Here is a 16,295-nt window from a genome sequence, read left to right on the forward strand (position 1 = left end):
TCTCACAAGAAAGAAGCACACAGATGTGCCAAGGGACACTCTCAGAGGCAACTAGAGAGGATATGCTAGAAAACAAGAAATAACTTCAGAGTCATGTAGGAAGGTGGGATAGGGGAAGGAATGGGGGAAAGAGGAAGGAGAACTCTTAGAGAAAAGGAAGTTGGATCTAATCTCTTTTATCTTTTGTGGGCTTTGGCCTGGTAAATAGTCACATGCAACCCATGTGGTAGATTGAGCTGCACAGAAGCAGGGAAAATGTCAGCTCTGTTGTGGATTCTATGTGACAGATAAACAGCAACATGGAACAGAATGAAATTCTCCAGAGTGAAGTTTTGTCCTGTGAAAACAATATCAGTTATGGTCCATTGCAAATACATATCATTAAAATGATGACTTAACCTGATTTTTCTGTCTGATCATGATAGTAAACTTTGATCACATGTACTTATTTTTAGGGGTGCTGGTGTAGCACAATGGAAAATTTAAAGAGAACGTTTGGTTATAAATATTACCATTAAACCTCAATTTTGGATAGGGCACTGGTGCCTGCCTATAATCCCAGTGGCTTGGGAGGCTGAGGCAGGAAGGTCACAAGTTCAAGCCAGCCTTAGCAATTTAGTGAGGCCCTAAGCAACTTAGTGAGACCCTATCTCAAAATAAAAAGTAAAAAGGGCTGGGGATGTGGCTCAGTGGTTAAGTGCTCCTGGGTTCAATGCCTGGTACAAAAAGCAAACAACAACAACCAAAAAAAAAAAAAAAAAAACAAATAAACAAACAAAACAAACCTCATTCCCCCAAAAGCCCTCAATTTCATTCTTCTGTATTTATTTATTTAGCAGTATTGGGTGATGAATCCAGAGCCTTGTGTATGCTAGGCAAGTACTCTGTCATTGAGATACCCCCAACCCTTTTATTTTGAGAGCCTCACTAAGTTGGTGAGGCTGGCCTTGAACTTGCCATTCTCCTGCTTCAGCCTCCCAGGTACTGGGATTAAATGTGTGCACCATGGCAGCCAGCTCTTATGTTGGGCAGGTCACCTAGAAGTCATTACACATTATGTTTTCTTTTCTTTTTTAAAAAATATTTATTTTTTAGTTATAATTTGATATAATATCTTTAATTAATTTGTTTATTTTTATGTGGTGCTGAGGATCGAACTCAGGGCCTCGACCGTGGTTGGTGAGCGCTCAACTGCTGAGCCACAACCCACATTAGGCCTTCTCTCTCTCTCTTTCTTTCTCTCTCTCTCTCTCTTTCTTTCTGTGTGGTGCTGGGAATTGAACCTAGGGCCTGTGCATGAGAGACAAGCACTTTATGTTGAGCTATATCCCTAGCCCTTTCTTTTCTAAACAAAACACTCTGATACATTAATATGTCAAACATTAAAATCTGCAATATAATTTGTTACTAGATCAGATTCTTGTTCATACAATGGAATCAAAGATACAAACATATAAGATAAATTGTATTTAATTACCTTTCAATTGTATAGGGCAATTCACTGATACAATGAACTGCAATTTGGGAAAACTCTTTCATTGAATTTTTCTATGGAAACATCTTGTTCCACCAAGTAGAGATTGGTCCCATTTCTTATACCATATATAGCATCAGGGAGAGAGATTCAATTCTCTGAATCTTCAGAGTTATTTCTTCATACAGGGAACAAGTTCCTCATTATATGGAAATTCTGAGAGGAGCTCTGATGTGGATTGTACTCCTTGGCTCCTCCTCCTGAGTTGTAGATTTAGATGCAGTTCCACCAGATTATTTGATGTCTTATGTGTTTTTTTTTTTTAACAGACTTTCTCTCTCCTCTTCTTTATGAGAATATTGCATCCCTCATCTTTAATCTGAATCTAAATCTCATTACAACCAGTAAGTAAGTAACAATTGGCTAATTCCCTTCTGACAAGTGAAAGCCCAAGGGAGATAAATACACAAAGAAGGGGAAACAGTTTTCTAGCCCTTTTGAGAAACAGACCTGAAAAGAATTGGGCTTGCTTGTTAAAAGCTTAGTCATGGTGTGGTGGTTTGGATCTAGTTTGAATAAGATCCCCAAGGGTTCTTGTGTCAGGAGCTTGATCCCTAGTGGGGTGAGAAGTAGTGGGACTTTTAAGTAGTAGAGCCTAGTGGGAAGTCCCTAGGTCATTGGGAAAACTATGCTCAGAAGGAATTAAGGTATCTCCATGGGACCTCTCGACTCTTATGAGAATGGGTTGTTATAAGAGAGCCTGGCTCCTGAGTCAGTCACTGGCTTCCTGTTTGTTTTAAATGTGGTCAGTTGCGCCTACAGGTGCTCCTGGTATTGTGAAGTTCTTTCACCATTCACCATCTGCCATGAAATCCTCACCAGAGCCAAGACAATGTTGGTGCCTTGCTTTGAAATTGCCAGAACCATGAGCTAAGTAAACCTCTTTTATTTATAAAGTTAGCTAGGAAATGGACTAATACACACATTTCTTTCAAACAGAAACAGATATATTCAGATGGCTAGAAACAAAGGGAGTGAGTTCTTGTTTAGTGTCCAGTATCACAGAAATTACTTGCTAAATTTTTGAATGACTTGTTGAACATTAAGTATGGGCCCATAAAACCAGTTGGGCCCATTTTGAAAGGTTCATGTTCGACTGTCATAATTTTGTCTATAAAGGTGTGTAGTAAAGGATTCCTCTTGCCCAGAGGCCTGGCCTTTGCCCTTGGCTCCTGAGAGGTGATCTCTAAACCTTGGAATGTCCTGCTTGATAAGAGTATTTTAATTTACTGGGGATCTTGGACCATGCCAGATAGTCTATGTTAACAACGTGGTTTATGGTGGCGGTTTTGGTCCAAATAGCCTCAGCTTAGCCTCTTGATAGGGCCAGAGACTAAGGTCAGTCACGCAGGTGGAGAGACCATGTGTATATGACCAGGTATAAAAACTTTAGATACCATAACTTTAGAAGCTTTCCTGGTTAGCAATAACCCGTATGTATTTTCACACATAATTTCTGAGAGGAGTAAGCGCAGTCTATACAACTTCTCTAGGACAGGACATCTGGAAGTTCTGAGCACTGCTCCTTTGTTTGAAACTCTCCTGAGCCCTGCCTTAGGTTTCTCTTCCCTCGGTTACTTTTCATCTGTATTTTTCACTGTATTAAACTGGAGCCAGCTGTAAACAGCTTTTAGTGAGTTCTGTGGGTCTTTCTGCCAAATTAATAACCTCAAAGGAAAAAAAAATAACCCGAAGGTGGACTTGGGGACCTCAAAGTTGCAAATCATCTCAGAGATGGGTGGTCTTTGGGACTTGGAAACTTTGTAGTTGCATCAGAAATGGGATTTACTGAAATGATCTTTATTCACCGTAACATGGTGAGAGCATGGTTTGGGAAAAAGAAGGATGAGAGGGCAGGGGTTGGTTTACCTGTGGTTCCTAGATGGCTGCTGACCTTTAAATGCTCCATTTGAGTCCCCTGCCCCACACTTCCAGAGACCTGGGAAGTAAGTATGGGAAAGTGGTACAGCTGCTCCCAGTTCAGTTTCCAGGGGAGGGTGGGTCTTCCACCTGCTTGGAGGGGAGGATGGAGGTAGAGTTGGGGTCAGGATTGGTGAAGCAGATTCCTAATTCATGTTGTTTATTAGTGGCTTCCAATAGTCGGACCTTACCTTTCACTGTCATGCAAGGAAATTGACCTTCATCATGAAATTGACTTTCATCATGTCTTTAGTATCATTTCTCCATATGAAGAGAATTTTCCAAATCAACTCTGAGGAAACTTCCATGGGTTGAGGGTTGTCCCTTGGGAAGAGATAATAACCAGTAGATGATTAAATAGAAAAAGCTATGCAGGCCTGTGTTAAGCAAGGCTGTCTGGGCTGCTCAAAGAAAATACCACAAACTGGGCAGCTTATAAATAACATGAATTTAGGGCTGGGATTGTAGCTCAGTGGTAGAGCACTTGCCAAGCATGGGCGGGTCTTGAGTTCTATCCCCAGCACCTCAAAAATAAACAACAACAACAACATGATGTATTTCTCATAGTTCTGGAGACGGGTAAGTCCAAGATCAGAGGGCCAGTGTGGTTGGGTTCTGGTGAGGGATCCTTTCTGGGATATACACTGCTGGCTTCTTGCTGTGTCCTCATGTGGAAGAAAGAACAAGTGAGATCCCTGGAGCCTCATTTATAAGGGCATTAATCCTATTGAAGAAGGCTATCTCTTAAGACCTAATCACCTCCCCCAAGACTCCACCTCCTAATACCATCCCAACGGTGATTCCATCTCTGGATAGGAATTTTTAAGGGATACAAACATTCAGATTATTGCACCAGTTTTACATAAAAAGTCTCAGGCATAGTTGTTAATTTGATGCTGAAAACCATTTTGTGAAGAAGGAGAACCAAATATGGTGATTCTGAAGACCCAGAAAGTAAGTGGGCTAATATCACACAGGTGTAAATGCAGAACTGAGCCTCAAGTCCAAATTTTTTATTCCAAATCCAGTGCTCTGTCCAGAGCACCATGGCTGCTTCCATTGGCAACGGAGGGTCTCAGTCTGCCTCCCCTCTGCCCAGCTTCCAACAGGGCGACTGGAAAAGAATCAAAGGATGAAAAAAAAAAAAAAAAAAAAAGAAAGGAGGACTTGGGGAGGGGGAGGACTGAACGGGTTTGTTTCTAAGGGGAAGGAAGAAGAAAAGGGGCATTAATCTTAGAGTATGGCCTTGAAGCAAACCCTAAGGGGGAGATAGGATATCACTGTCCCCATCTCTCCATAAAAGCCCCCCAAAATCCAAAGATGCCTGGTCTTGTGGAGGCTGGAATCACTAGGGGGATGGGGAGGGGAATAAAAATAAGTCCAGGTGCTTCCAGGGAAAGCAAGAGGAAGAAGAAAGAACTACTATAGGAAAGTAGAGAAAGAGAAAGGGAAGGAATACAGAGGTATTGATGGGACACTTGGAGCAAAAGCAGATTTTTCTGAAACAAATATAATTTGCATGTTCTTAAACTTGGGTATCAAACTACATAGGATCCCTGAGCCTGTCAGATTTTTCTTTTGTCCCTAAAGCTTAGGTCCTTTCCTGTGTCACCCCAGCTACTCCTTCTCTCCTTCAAGTTATCCAGGGCTCTGCTGCTCAGCCCACATCCTCCCCCAAACCTTTCCCCTTCATCTCCACAATATCTGTTGGACTGGCACAGGCTGGGATGATGGCTGTTCGGGCCCCCTGTTGGTCTCTGCATACCACCACTAGGATGAAGGGACATATCCGGGGCCTCTGCCTTTTGAATGAAGCGGCTGGACTGGAGCAGAGCAAGGGATAAGATTTTGAAACTGGTTTTGTGAGTCACAGCAAACTCTGAGCACCTGCCCATTTGAGGCAAACTTCGCGAGCTTAGCTTGTGGGAACTTTCAGAGCAGATCTGGGGGCTGGGACTTTTTCAGTGGCTTCATCAACTCACAGCAGAAGCGAACAGCCTTGAGTTGAGGAAATTGTGGCTGGACAGGCAGCCAGGCACTTCTCCCCTTCCTTCTCCTGCTGACTGGTGACAGTGAAGCCCGTGCACAGCTGAGTGTCGGAGGGAGCGAGGGGCCCCTTTGGGGATGTTGGGGCTAGCTGTCACCCTCCTGCATCTCTTGCTCCTCAAGGGGCATCACGGCCAAGGTAAGGATCCTCAGCTTGACATGGGGTGAGGGCTGCCATAGACTCGGGGCTGTGTCCTTTTGGGAGATTAGAATCCAGACCTTATGTGATCACCTGGAATGAGGTGAGCAAGAGAGAGAGGAAGGGGAGGTGGCCCCGATCACATAGCTCACCTAGGTCATTGGAAAATGCATGGCTTTTGCTTTGTGAGAAAGGGAAATCTTAGGAAAACTTTTGCGAAGGCTCTGTATCCACAACTTTCTCTTTCTGCTATGCTGCTTCCTCTTTGGCCCTGAACTTGTTTCTTTTTCTCATGCTTTTGCTCAAATACTGTCTTCTTGATGAGGCCTTCCTCATCCATGATACTATATTGCAACCCCTTATCTCTTGCTCCACTTAATTTTTCTCCATAATTCCCATCTCCATCTTATAGACTACACTGTTTACTTATTTATTCAGCCTGGTAGGATGCAAAACTTGAGATCAGGGGATTTTGTGCATTGTTCATGCCGTACCCTCACCATCTAGACATAAGCAAGACCTTCAATAAATATTTATTTCCATGACAACAGCACCCTCTCTATTCCCCTTCCTTCCTTGAGTACGTTTTGAGTGGCTCTGTACCAGCCTCTGGGCTAGGCATTGAGAATTCAGTGCTCAATAAGTCCATAGCTCCTTTGTTCATGGAATCTACATTCTGTCACCAGAATGAATAGAAAAATTACAGCTGTGATCAGGGCAGAGCATGGGGCCCAATTTAGTAGGTGCTCAAAGCATGTTTATTGAGTGAATACATGAATTATTTACAGGCATCTTAGAGGCAGACTGGAATGATTTTGGGGTCAGATATGTAGGGGAGCAGGAACCTTCAAATCACTGCCCACAGGAGTGAGCCTGGGCCCTAACATTCATTTGGTCCCTAAATTTAAGTTTTAGTTGTTCATTCTAAGGAAATCCGAAGGGATGGGATGGAGACTGTGAATCCTGAGGTACTTTGGGTATAGGGTGAGAAGATATGCTGGAGAAAAAAGAGTAGGGATAGTGTCTTTCCAATTATCTCTGAGGATTGCCAGCTATTTATGTAGATCATGTGAAAACTTTCCCTTCTAAAGGAGTGCTCTCTAATTGGGGCTGTTCTGTTTGGGATCCAGGTCGGCTGTAGAAGGCTGGAGTCATTTTTAGTTATCTCTTCCTTGACGCACCTCCTCTCAAAGTAAGAATGATGCAAATAGGTAGAAGAGAGATTAGAAGACATAGAAACCTGGCTGCAGCACTATCCTGAAGGGAATTCAGCCGTAGAAATCACTGTAGGGGTAACCTGGCTATTGTCTTTATAAACAAACCCTATTATTTATTTATTTTTGCAGTAGTGGGGATTGAACCCAGGGGATCTCTACCACTGAGATGTACTCCTAGCCCTTTTTATTTTTATTTTGAGACAGGATCTCACTAAGTTGCCCAGGCTGGCCTCGAACTTGTGATCCTCCTGCCTTAGCCTCTCAATTGGTTGGAATTATAGGACGTGCCACCAATCTCTACAGAAACCTTTCCTATTAGGGTGCAAGATATGTACAGAAAAGCACAAAAATTATAAATGTACATCTCAGGGAGTTATTGTTAAATGGACATACCCTTGGAACTATCATGTGTTCTTTCTATTATCTACTTCCTCTTCTACAAATAAAACCACTGTTCTGACTTTTAACATCATAGGTTAGTTTTACCCAGCTATAAGTGAAATCACTTGGTATGCATTCTCATGCCTAGCTTCTTTTGGTAAATATCTTGTGAAATTCTCTATGTTGTAACTGATCATTTTCATGGTGGCATAGTGTTTCATTATATGACTGTATCATAGTTTATCCATTCTATCATTGATGAGCATTTGGGTTGTTTCCATTTTTTTTTTTTTTGCTATATAATGATGCTGCTACAAGCTTTTTATACAGGCATGTCTGTTGGGTATATTTCCAGGGTAGAATTGTGGGGTATGGGAATATACTTACCACACAGCAAATGCTGTCACACTATTTTCTAAAGTGGTTAAATCAAGCTGTGTGTGGGGATTTCATGTTACTTGAGGGCTACTGTTTCTTTATTCTGAGGGCCTGTGAGTGGGGAGTGAAATTGCAGGGATGTGGTGCCTATAAGGCCTCCCTAATATTCTGTGTGAAATTCCTATATTACAGTCACTTTGGGGAGTTAAATGAAGAGTCACTCTTTTTTTTTTGGTACTGGGGATTGAACATGGGGCAACCACTGAGCTACATCCCCAGTCTTTTTATATATTTTTTTAAGGACAGGGTCTTGCTAAGTTGTTGAGGCTGGCTTTGAACTCTCGATTCTCCTGCCTCAGCCTTTCAATCCATTGGGATTTCAGGTGTGTATCACTGTGCCTGGTGAGAGTCACTCTTGAATGAATTAAACAGATTCATGAAGCTCTAACAATGCTCCAAGAATTGTGCAAGCTTTTGTGAGGAAACAGAAGAAACATGTTAATTCTACCCATAAGAATTTCTTTCAGACAGAGGAAAATAGGTGTGCACAATAACAGCTATACAGGAAGATAGAAAATGCTAAGTGTCTCTGACAGGCAGGATCCCTTCTGAGTGAAATGGCAGCTGAGAAGATGGTGAGTCCTTCAGATAGGGACCCCAGGGATTGGCCTTGGGGGAAGAGTGTCTAGGTGTTAAGAACAAAGTAGAACAATCTAAGCAGAGGAATACTAAACAAAAGCAAAGAAAACACAGGGTTTGGAAGGCAAACACAATAGTTACCTTGGAGAAAGATAGTTCTCTATCATAGAGGAGACAATTCAGTTATCGGGGCCCTGGGCTAGGCCCATTCTGATAGAGGGGAGGGAGTTCCTTTGCCTGAGAAGAGCAGTTATATGGTCAGTCTGAAGCTAAGTTGAGAGGAAGAGAGAAGCGGGCTGCAGGCTGTGGAGGATACTTCGTGATTTTGAGTTTGGCTTGACTAGGGCTGTCCCAGCCCTGCACTTTGGGGATCTCACTGGGCTCTATTCACTTAGACCACAGCAGGGACCACCTCTGTTTCCTCTCCCCCAAGCCTAGTAGCACAGGCTCAAGCTGAGAAAACCTCAACATCCTCGTGTTGGCTGGTGGAAGCTATATTCTCTCTGAGACCTTCCTTTGCTTTTTCTCTGGGGGCCTCAGGCCTCACATCTTCCTCTGCTCAGCAGGTCCAGGTTGTAGGAAGCTGCACTGATGTTGGCTCCAGCTTGAATCAGGCTGCAGGGCCGAATGGGACTCCCTGCGAGTCAGATGGTCTCCTTGACAGTCCTCTATATTTGAGGCCACTTCTTCCGGAGGCTGTGCTAAAGTTCATCACCTGGGTCCCCTGCCCTTTCTCTGCAGAGTTTCTATTTTAACTCTTCCTTTCCTAGCCACCGGAAAAGGCCCCCCAAGGCTGCTGAGCAGTAGCAACGGCAGTGGCTGTGGCCCTGAGACCTTCTCGACCATGAACAACCGACACTCAATGCTGGCTCCCGTTATCCTTCCCTTCAGACACATGAGAACTTGTCTTAGAGTTATCTTTTCCTACTGGTATTTCCTGTGTCCTCACTTGGCATGTACACCTCTCTGGGACAGGGACTGAGGTGTTTTTTTACATGAGTTCTGACACTTTCCTTTTCATAACATCTGCCATTCTGGCCCCCCTTCACCTTCTAGTCCATTCACAGAAGCTCAGTCCAGCCATCTTTCTTATTCCTATGCTGGATTGTGGAGAGCTTCAGGAAGAAGTTCAATATCAAGGAGCAGATATGGAGTCACAGTCTCCAACCTGAGCTGTGCTCTCAAGGTCCCGGAATTCTTGTTTCTAATCCATGGCTTCTTCCATTCCCCAGAAGGTGATTCCAAGCCTTTACCATCTTTTCAGGGCCCACGTTCACCATCATAGCCTCTATCTGCTGACCACCTTCTTCTCTCAGAAAACAGGATCATAAATTAGGGATTCGTACCTCCAGCCCCAACAAGGATTCCCCAATATTAGCCTACCTCATCTACTCCTGTAAACTGCCACATTTGCCTCTGCTCAGGGGAAGGGGGCTCTTGTCCTGTCCCTGGTCAAACCAAACCAATTGCAAGTTCAAAGCCAGCCTCTGTACCTTAGTGAGATTCTATCTCACAATAAAAAATAAAAAAAGGACTGGGTGTATAGCTCAGTGGGAAAGTGCCTCTGGGTTTAAGTCCCAGTATTAAAAAAAGAAAGAATAAAGAGAAAAAGAAAGAAAGACCAAACCAACATGATCGTCCTAGGTCCTTTTTTATTTGCCGAAAAAACCCATCTGGTGTGTGTAAACTAATTCAATAGTATATAAAAAAAATGATATAATAAAAAAATGAGCTCCAAGGCAGTATATCATTAGGACTCTGGTTTACAAACTCAATTCTTTAAGTATTTAACAGTCTAATTAATAACTTAACCATTTCCATGTATAATCCATATTTAGTTTTGTGATAGTGGAGAACTACATTTTTTTAATATTTATTTTTTAGTTGTAGTTGTACACAATACCTTTATTTTATTTATTTTTTTGTGGTGCTGAGGATCAAACCCAGGGCCTCGCACATGCTAGGTGAGCGCTCTGCCACTGAGCTACAGCCCCAGCCCGAGAACTACATTTTTCTATGAAATACTCTATGTTTTAGTGCTGTTGGTAATATAGAAGTATACTTTATGATTATTTTTATAGATTTATATATTAAGCACCTTTTAATATTTGTTCTCTCTCTTGCAAATTTATAAAGGTAAAAATAAAATAAAACCACCCAAAACCTAAAAATTAAACTCATATTTTCATCACTCCACTTTCCAAACCTGCTGGAGAGAGATTTGCCCCTTCTTAACCAGACCAATAATTGACAGAGCATGAGTGTCTTTCCTCCCCGCTGCTGCTCTGCCTGTAAGATCCTCTTCCCGATTCCTTTCTTCATCCACCAGGCAGGCCTTGAATCTCTTTCAATGGTGACTCCTAGACACCTCCTCGGAGCAGCCACTCCTAATGCCCCAGAACAGAGGAAGACACGCTAACCCTTTATGCCATTATCACACCTTGGGCACACCTTCAAGGCGCATCACACAGCACATCTCAGTTGGCTGTTTTGGATTATAAGGACATTAAATCAAGGATTAAAAACATTTCCTTTATGTCTTGACTTTGTGCCCTTAATAACCCTAGTCTTTAAAATAGGAGTGTGCCAGAGATATCTGCCTATAGGTGTGGCATGAGCAACAACAGATGCTGGCTCTGAGCGACACAGATAGGCTTGCTGATGTGCATTGGTTGAATTTTGGCTCCACCTTTGAGCCAACACGATGTACTCATGTGTGCTCCAACGATGTTGGCTGGTCACAGTTCTTGGCTGTTAACCTTACATGGCTTCTGGTCGGTTCTTCTCCTCTCCTGTTGTGATTTGGCTTCTATTTCTTACTTAAAATCCTGCCCTGCCCTATGGATTTTGATTTTGTAACAAGCATTTCTGGCTTCTGTACTTGAGCCTGTAGACTTGGCTTGTCTTGCTCTTGGTGTCTCTTCCTGTGAAATACTCAGGATCCATCTGTAGTCTCAGACCATGAATGCATTAGATGGAATGGAGATATCGACATCCAATCATTTATCCTGGAGCCTGCTCTTGCAATGTATATCCATCAGGATGGCTCCCTTTCTGTCGGGCCTTACTCTTGACCTTGCGTGTTGCTGACATTGCTACTGCCAATTAACCAGTGTTGGGTGTCCGTCTCCTTCTCCTTTACCATTTGCTGGTTATCTATAAGGAACATCTTTCTGGGTGCCATTCTGTTAATGGTACCTGGGTGCCTGGGTTAGTTTCTTAAAGGCAATTTGGTTAAAAAAAAAGAAATTAATAAAATCCCCCAAATAAATAAAAATACTAATTAAATAATATGTTTGAAAAGTAATTTTTGTTGCTTTATTTTACCTTTTCCATAGCCTGTAGAGGTGATGTCCTGTTTCTGGGAGAGGAAGTTTTATGATACTTTATTTCTTTGCAAATGCTGAAAATCACCAAACCTCTTATTCTTACTTCTTCTATTCTTAACACTCTGCGTAAGGTTTGGACCTTATGCTTTATCCTCTGGCCACGGAGGATCTTAAAGGGCTGATCCACCTACATGAAATGCTTTTCCTCTAGCTCCTCCCCTGACTGGAACCTTCATGTCTTTCTCAGTCCACATGTCCAGCTCCTTAGGAAGGTCTTTTCATCCTTGAGTCTAAAGAAATTCCCACACTTCTTACTCTGTTTTGTGACCTTTAAAAACTTTATGCAAGGCACTTATGCCTCTCTGAAAGAATCCTTCTTATTTTTCACTTATTTATGGTGTGTGCTCACATGAGCATGTAAACTCCATGACAGGGGGGACTTTGTTTATCTTGCTCACCCCTATGCCCTAATGCCCTGGGCAGGGATTCTCAACTGGGACAGTTCCCCAACCCCAGGGGATATTTGGCAACAGGGAAAGGGTTCTACTAGAGCCTAGTGGGTAGAGGACAGGAATGCTATTAAACATCCTTACAACACAGAGCACAGTGAAGAATTATTGGGCCCTAAATGTCAAGAGCCAAGGTTAAGAAATTCTGTCCTAGAGCCTGACACGTAGTGAGTCCAATATTCATTGAACACTGAGCATTTTCCTTATTAATCTGTAAATTTGCCTGGTGTACTTTCTTGTCTGTTGTAAGAAGTTGGTCTTCTGATCTACTGATTTCTGTCTGCCATTTTAGTAACAGCTTCAGGAAGACTTTTCTGATATTATCTAAGAGATGGGTTTAGCTAATAGATGCATGGGGAGCTCTCGTCTGTCTCTGCTCTTGCTGTGGCAGTGTTTCCACAGTGACAAACAGCATCACACTTTGCTTTTATCAAAGTATGTCTGAATTTAATGGTCAAAACAACTTTATGAGAGGTGGCCGATATTCCTTTTTATTTTTTTTGTATCAAAATATACAGTGTTGTGCACAAAATTTAAATGAATTGCTTAAAGAACTTTTCTATACGTATGCACACATGACCACTACCCACATTGAGATGTAAAATATTTCTAGCACCCAGCAGGATTCTTTCCCTCTAAGTTGGCAATAACTCCAAAGTAACCAACATTCTAAACTTGCTCACTATAGATTAGCTTTTCCTAATTTTAAATGTCACTACAAATGGAATAATTCACTAGGAATTCTTTTGTGCCTGGCTTTCTTACTAATCATCATTCAGATGAAATCTGTTCACAATGTTGCCTCAAAATAGTTTATTCTTTTTCATTGCTGTGCAATACTGCCTTATCAGAATATGGAATGATCTCTTTATTAATCTTCCAATGACAGATATTTGGATTGTTTCTCATTTTGAATTATTATGAATAAAGTCATTACGAACATTCTTTTTTTTTAAAGAGAGAGAGAGAGAGAGAGAGAGAGAGAGAGAGAGAGAGAGAGAGAACTTTTTTTTTAAACATTTATTTTTCAGTTTTCAGTGGACACAACATTTTTATTTATTTATTTATTTTATGTGGTGCTGAGGATCGAACCCAGGGCCCCGTGCATGCCAGTAGAGCGCGTTTACCGCTTTGAGCCACATCCCCAGCCCCACGAACATTCTTTTTTGTTGTTGTTGTTGGGTGGGGGTACCGGGGATTGAACTCAGGGACACTCGATCTTTTGCACTTTTACATAGATTTTAGATTTAATTTACCAATTTCTGCAAAAGTAACTTTCTAGATTTTTTTCTTGGAATGCCATCGAATCTGTAGTTTAGTTTAGGGAGAACTGACATCTCAACAATATAAGTCTTGGGCTGGGGCTGTGGCTCAGTGGTAGAGCACTTGCCTAGCATGTGTGAGGCCCTGGGTTTGATCCTCAGCACCACATAAAAATAAATAAATAAAATAAAGATATTGTGTCCAACTACAGCTAAACAAAACAAAACAAACAAACAAACAAACAAAAACAATATAAGTCTTCCAGTTAAAAATCCACGTTATTTCCCTCCCTTTATTTCGCTCTTTACGTCTTTCTCAGATATCTTTTGTTACCTTGGGTATCTAGGTAATAAATATTTCTTGTTGAATTTTTCTAGGTATTTTAATTTTTTGTAGTGTTTTAATTATATTGTTTTCAAATTTGATTTCTTAGGTGTTTGCAGTTATATATAGAAATACAAATGATTTTTTTATATATTGACCTTATATATAGCCACCTTTCTAAACTGGTTTATAAATTTAACTGTTTTTTCATATATTCCTCTGTGTTTCCTACATACACAATTATATCATCATGAATACTCACAGTTTTATATATTCATTTCCAATTTTTATTTCTTTCATTTATTTTTCTTGTTTTATTGAATTAGCCATGACCGCCAGTAGGATGTTGATTCAAAGAGGTGATTATAGAACCCTTATCTTGTTCCTGAACTTAGCGGAAAAGCATTTTATTGGCTTCTAAACTTTATCAGATTAAAAAAGTTTCCTACTATTGGTTGAAAAATTTAAAAATAATTATGAATAAGGGTTTTTACCATAAAGAAATGATGAATGTCAAAAGAGACAGATATTTAACTTGATTTAAACATGTATTGGAACATCACATGGTACTCCATTAATATGTAAAATTTTGGCATCTTATGTTTCAGTTAAAAATTTTAAATTGAATTTAAAAATCATGAACTTCTGCTGAATGTTAATAAATTCCTCTTCTGCACCTATTGAGAAAATACTTTTATTTTTCTCATTTATTTTGTTACTATGGTGAATGTGTGGTGAATTAATATGGTGAATTATATTCATGAATTTAAAATGTTAATAAATTTGAACACTTGGGATAAACCTCTATTATTCAGAATATGTTATTTTTGATGTACTGCTGGATTCAGTTTAAGAATATTCAGTTTGCATATTTGTTCATAAGAGATACTGGGATGTGGTTTTTCAGAAACTGTTTTGAAATATTCAAATAATCATCGTTGACCACAGTTAGCCTATCGTGCCGTAGAGCATATTCTTCTTCAAAGCATGATCTTACCACTTTTGTCAAAAATCAGTTGGCCGTAGGTGCATGGGCTTACTTCTAGGTTTTCTATACCATGAATACCATGCTTTTTTGATTCTTACAGCTTTTTAGTGTTTTAAAGTCAGATAATGAATACCTACTGCTTTATTATTTTTATACAAGATGGCTTTGGCTATTCAAGTGTGTGTATATGTGTTTTTCTATCTAAATTTTAGGATTATTTTTTCGAGTTCTGTGGAAAGTCTGGTATTTTGAAAGGAATCGTATTGCTTCTGTAGATCACTTAGGGGAAGGAATATGGACATTTTAACAATATTGATTCTTCTTATACATGGACACAGGATGTTCTTCCACTTTTTAAAATGTCCTCTTTAATTTTTTTCATCAATGTTTCATAATTTTCATCATAGAGATCCTTCACATCTTTGATTAAATTTATTCCAGGTTTTTTTTGTAGGTATTATAACTGAAATTACTTTCTTGATTTCTATTTCAGATAATTTGCTATATAGAGCAATACTACTGATTTTTGTATATTGATTTTTGATATCCTGTAACTTTGCTGAATTCATTTATCAGCTTTAGTAGTTTTTGTTTTCTTGAGTTTTAGGGGTTTGCTATATGGAAGATCCTATCATCAGCAAATAGTGACAATTCATCTTCCTCTTTTCCAATTTAAATGTTCTTTATTTTTTTCTCTTGCTTGATTGCTCCAGCTAGGATTATGTTGTGTCAAAGTAGTGAAAATGGGCATCCTTGTTATGTTCCAGATCTTAGAAAACTTTCAGATTGCCCCCCACTCAGTATAATTTTAGCTGATGGCTTTCATAAATGGCTTTTATTACGTTGAGGTATGTTCTCTCTACCTAATTTATTCAGCCTTTTTATGAAGGGACATTAGATCTTATCAAATGCCTTTTTTGAACCCATTGAGATGCTCATGTGGTTTTTGTCTTTTATTGTGTTGATGTGGTGTATCATATTTATTGATTTGCATACATTGAATCATTCTTGCATCTCTGGGATGAATCCCACTTGATTGTGATGAATAATCTTTTTTTTAAAAAAATGTCTGTTTTATAATTGTAGATGGACAGCATGCCTTTATTTGTTTAGTGTTTTTTTTTTTTTGCTAAGGATCAAACCCAGTGCCTCACACATGCTAGGCAAACGCTCTGCCACTGAGCTACAGCCCCAGACCCATGATGAATAATCTTTTAAATGTGCTTTTGGATTCAGATTTCTAGGGGTGTATGTGTGGGTGTGTCGGGGGTGTTTGGTGATCAAACCCAGAACCTTGTGCATGGTAAGAAAGCACTTTACTACTGAGCTACATCCCTAGCTGATTTGTTGGTATTTTGTCGAGAATTTTTGCATTGATGTTCAGAGGATATTGGCCTCTAGTTTTTTTTTTTTCTTTATTGTGCCCTTATCTAGTATTGGTATCAGGATAAGGCTGAACTCATCAAATGCTTTTGGAAGAATTCCTTCCTCTTCTATTTTTTGGAGTAACTTGAGAATTGATATTAATTCTTCTTTATATGGTTGATAGAATTTATCAGTGAAGCTCTGATCTTGGGCTTTTCTTTCTTTTTTTTTGTTTTTTGCTTGCTTTGAATCCAACTCAGGGC

General features: G+C 40.2%; 1 protein-coding gene across 3 annotated transcripts in view; it reads left to right on the top strand.

The window, feature by feature from the left end:
* The first annotated feature begins 4,671 nt into the window (after positions 1 to 4,671).
* Positions 4,672 to 16,295, top strand: part of Cd244 (CD244 molecule) — a 30,804-nt gene continuing 19,180 nt past the window's right edge. The window contains exon 1 of one of the 3 annotated variants that reach the window (XM_027950825.3): positions 4,672 to 5,639. In XM_027950825.3, the coding sequence (XP_027806626.2) occupies positions 5,579 to 5,639 (61 nt within the window). In that variant the 5' untranslated portion in view covers positions 4,672 to 5,578. The remainder of the gene's footprint in view (positions 5,640 to 16,295) is intronic. The other 2 variants (XM_027950824.3, XM_071618254.1) reach the window with 2 other exon arrangements.

Source organism: Marmota flaviventris, chromosome 10, assembly GCF_047511675.1.
Source record: "Marmota flaviventris isolate mMarFla1 chromosome 10, mMarFla1.hap1, whole genome shotgun sequence".
Lineage (NCBI taxonomy): Eukaryota > Metazoa > Chordata > Mammalia > Rodentia > Sciuridae > Marmota > Marmota flaviventris.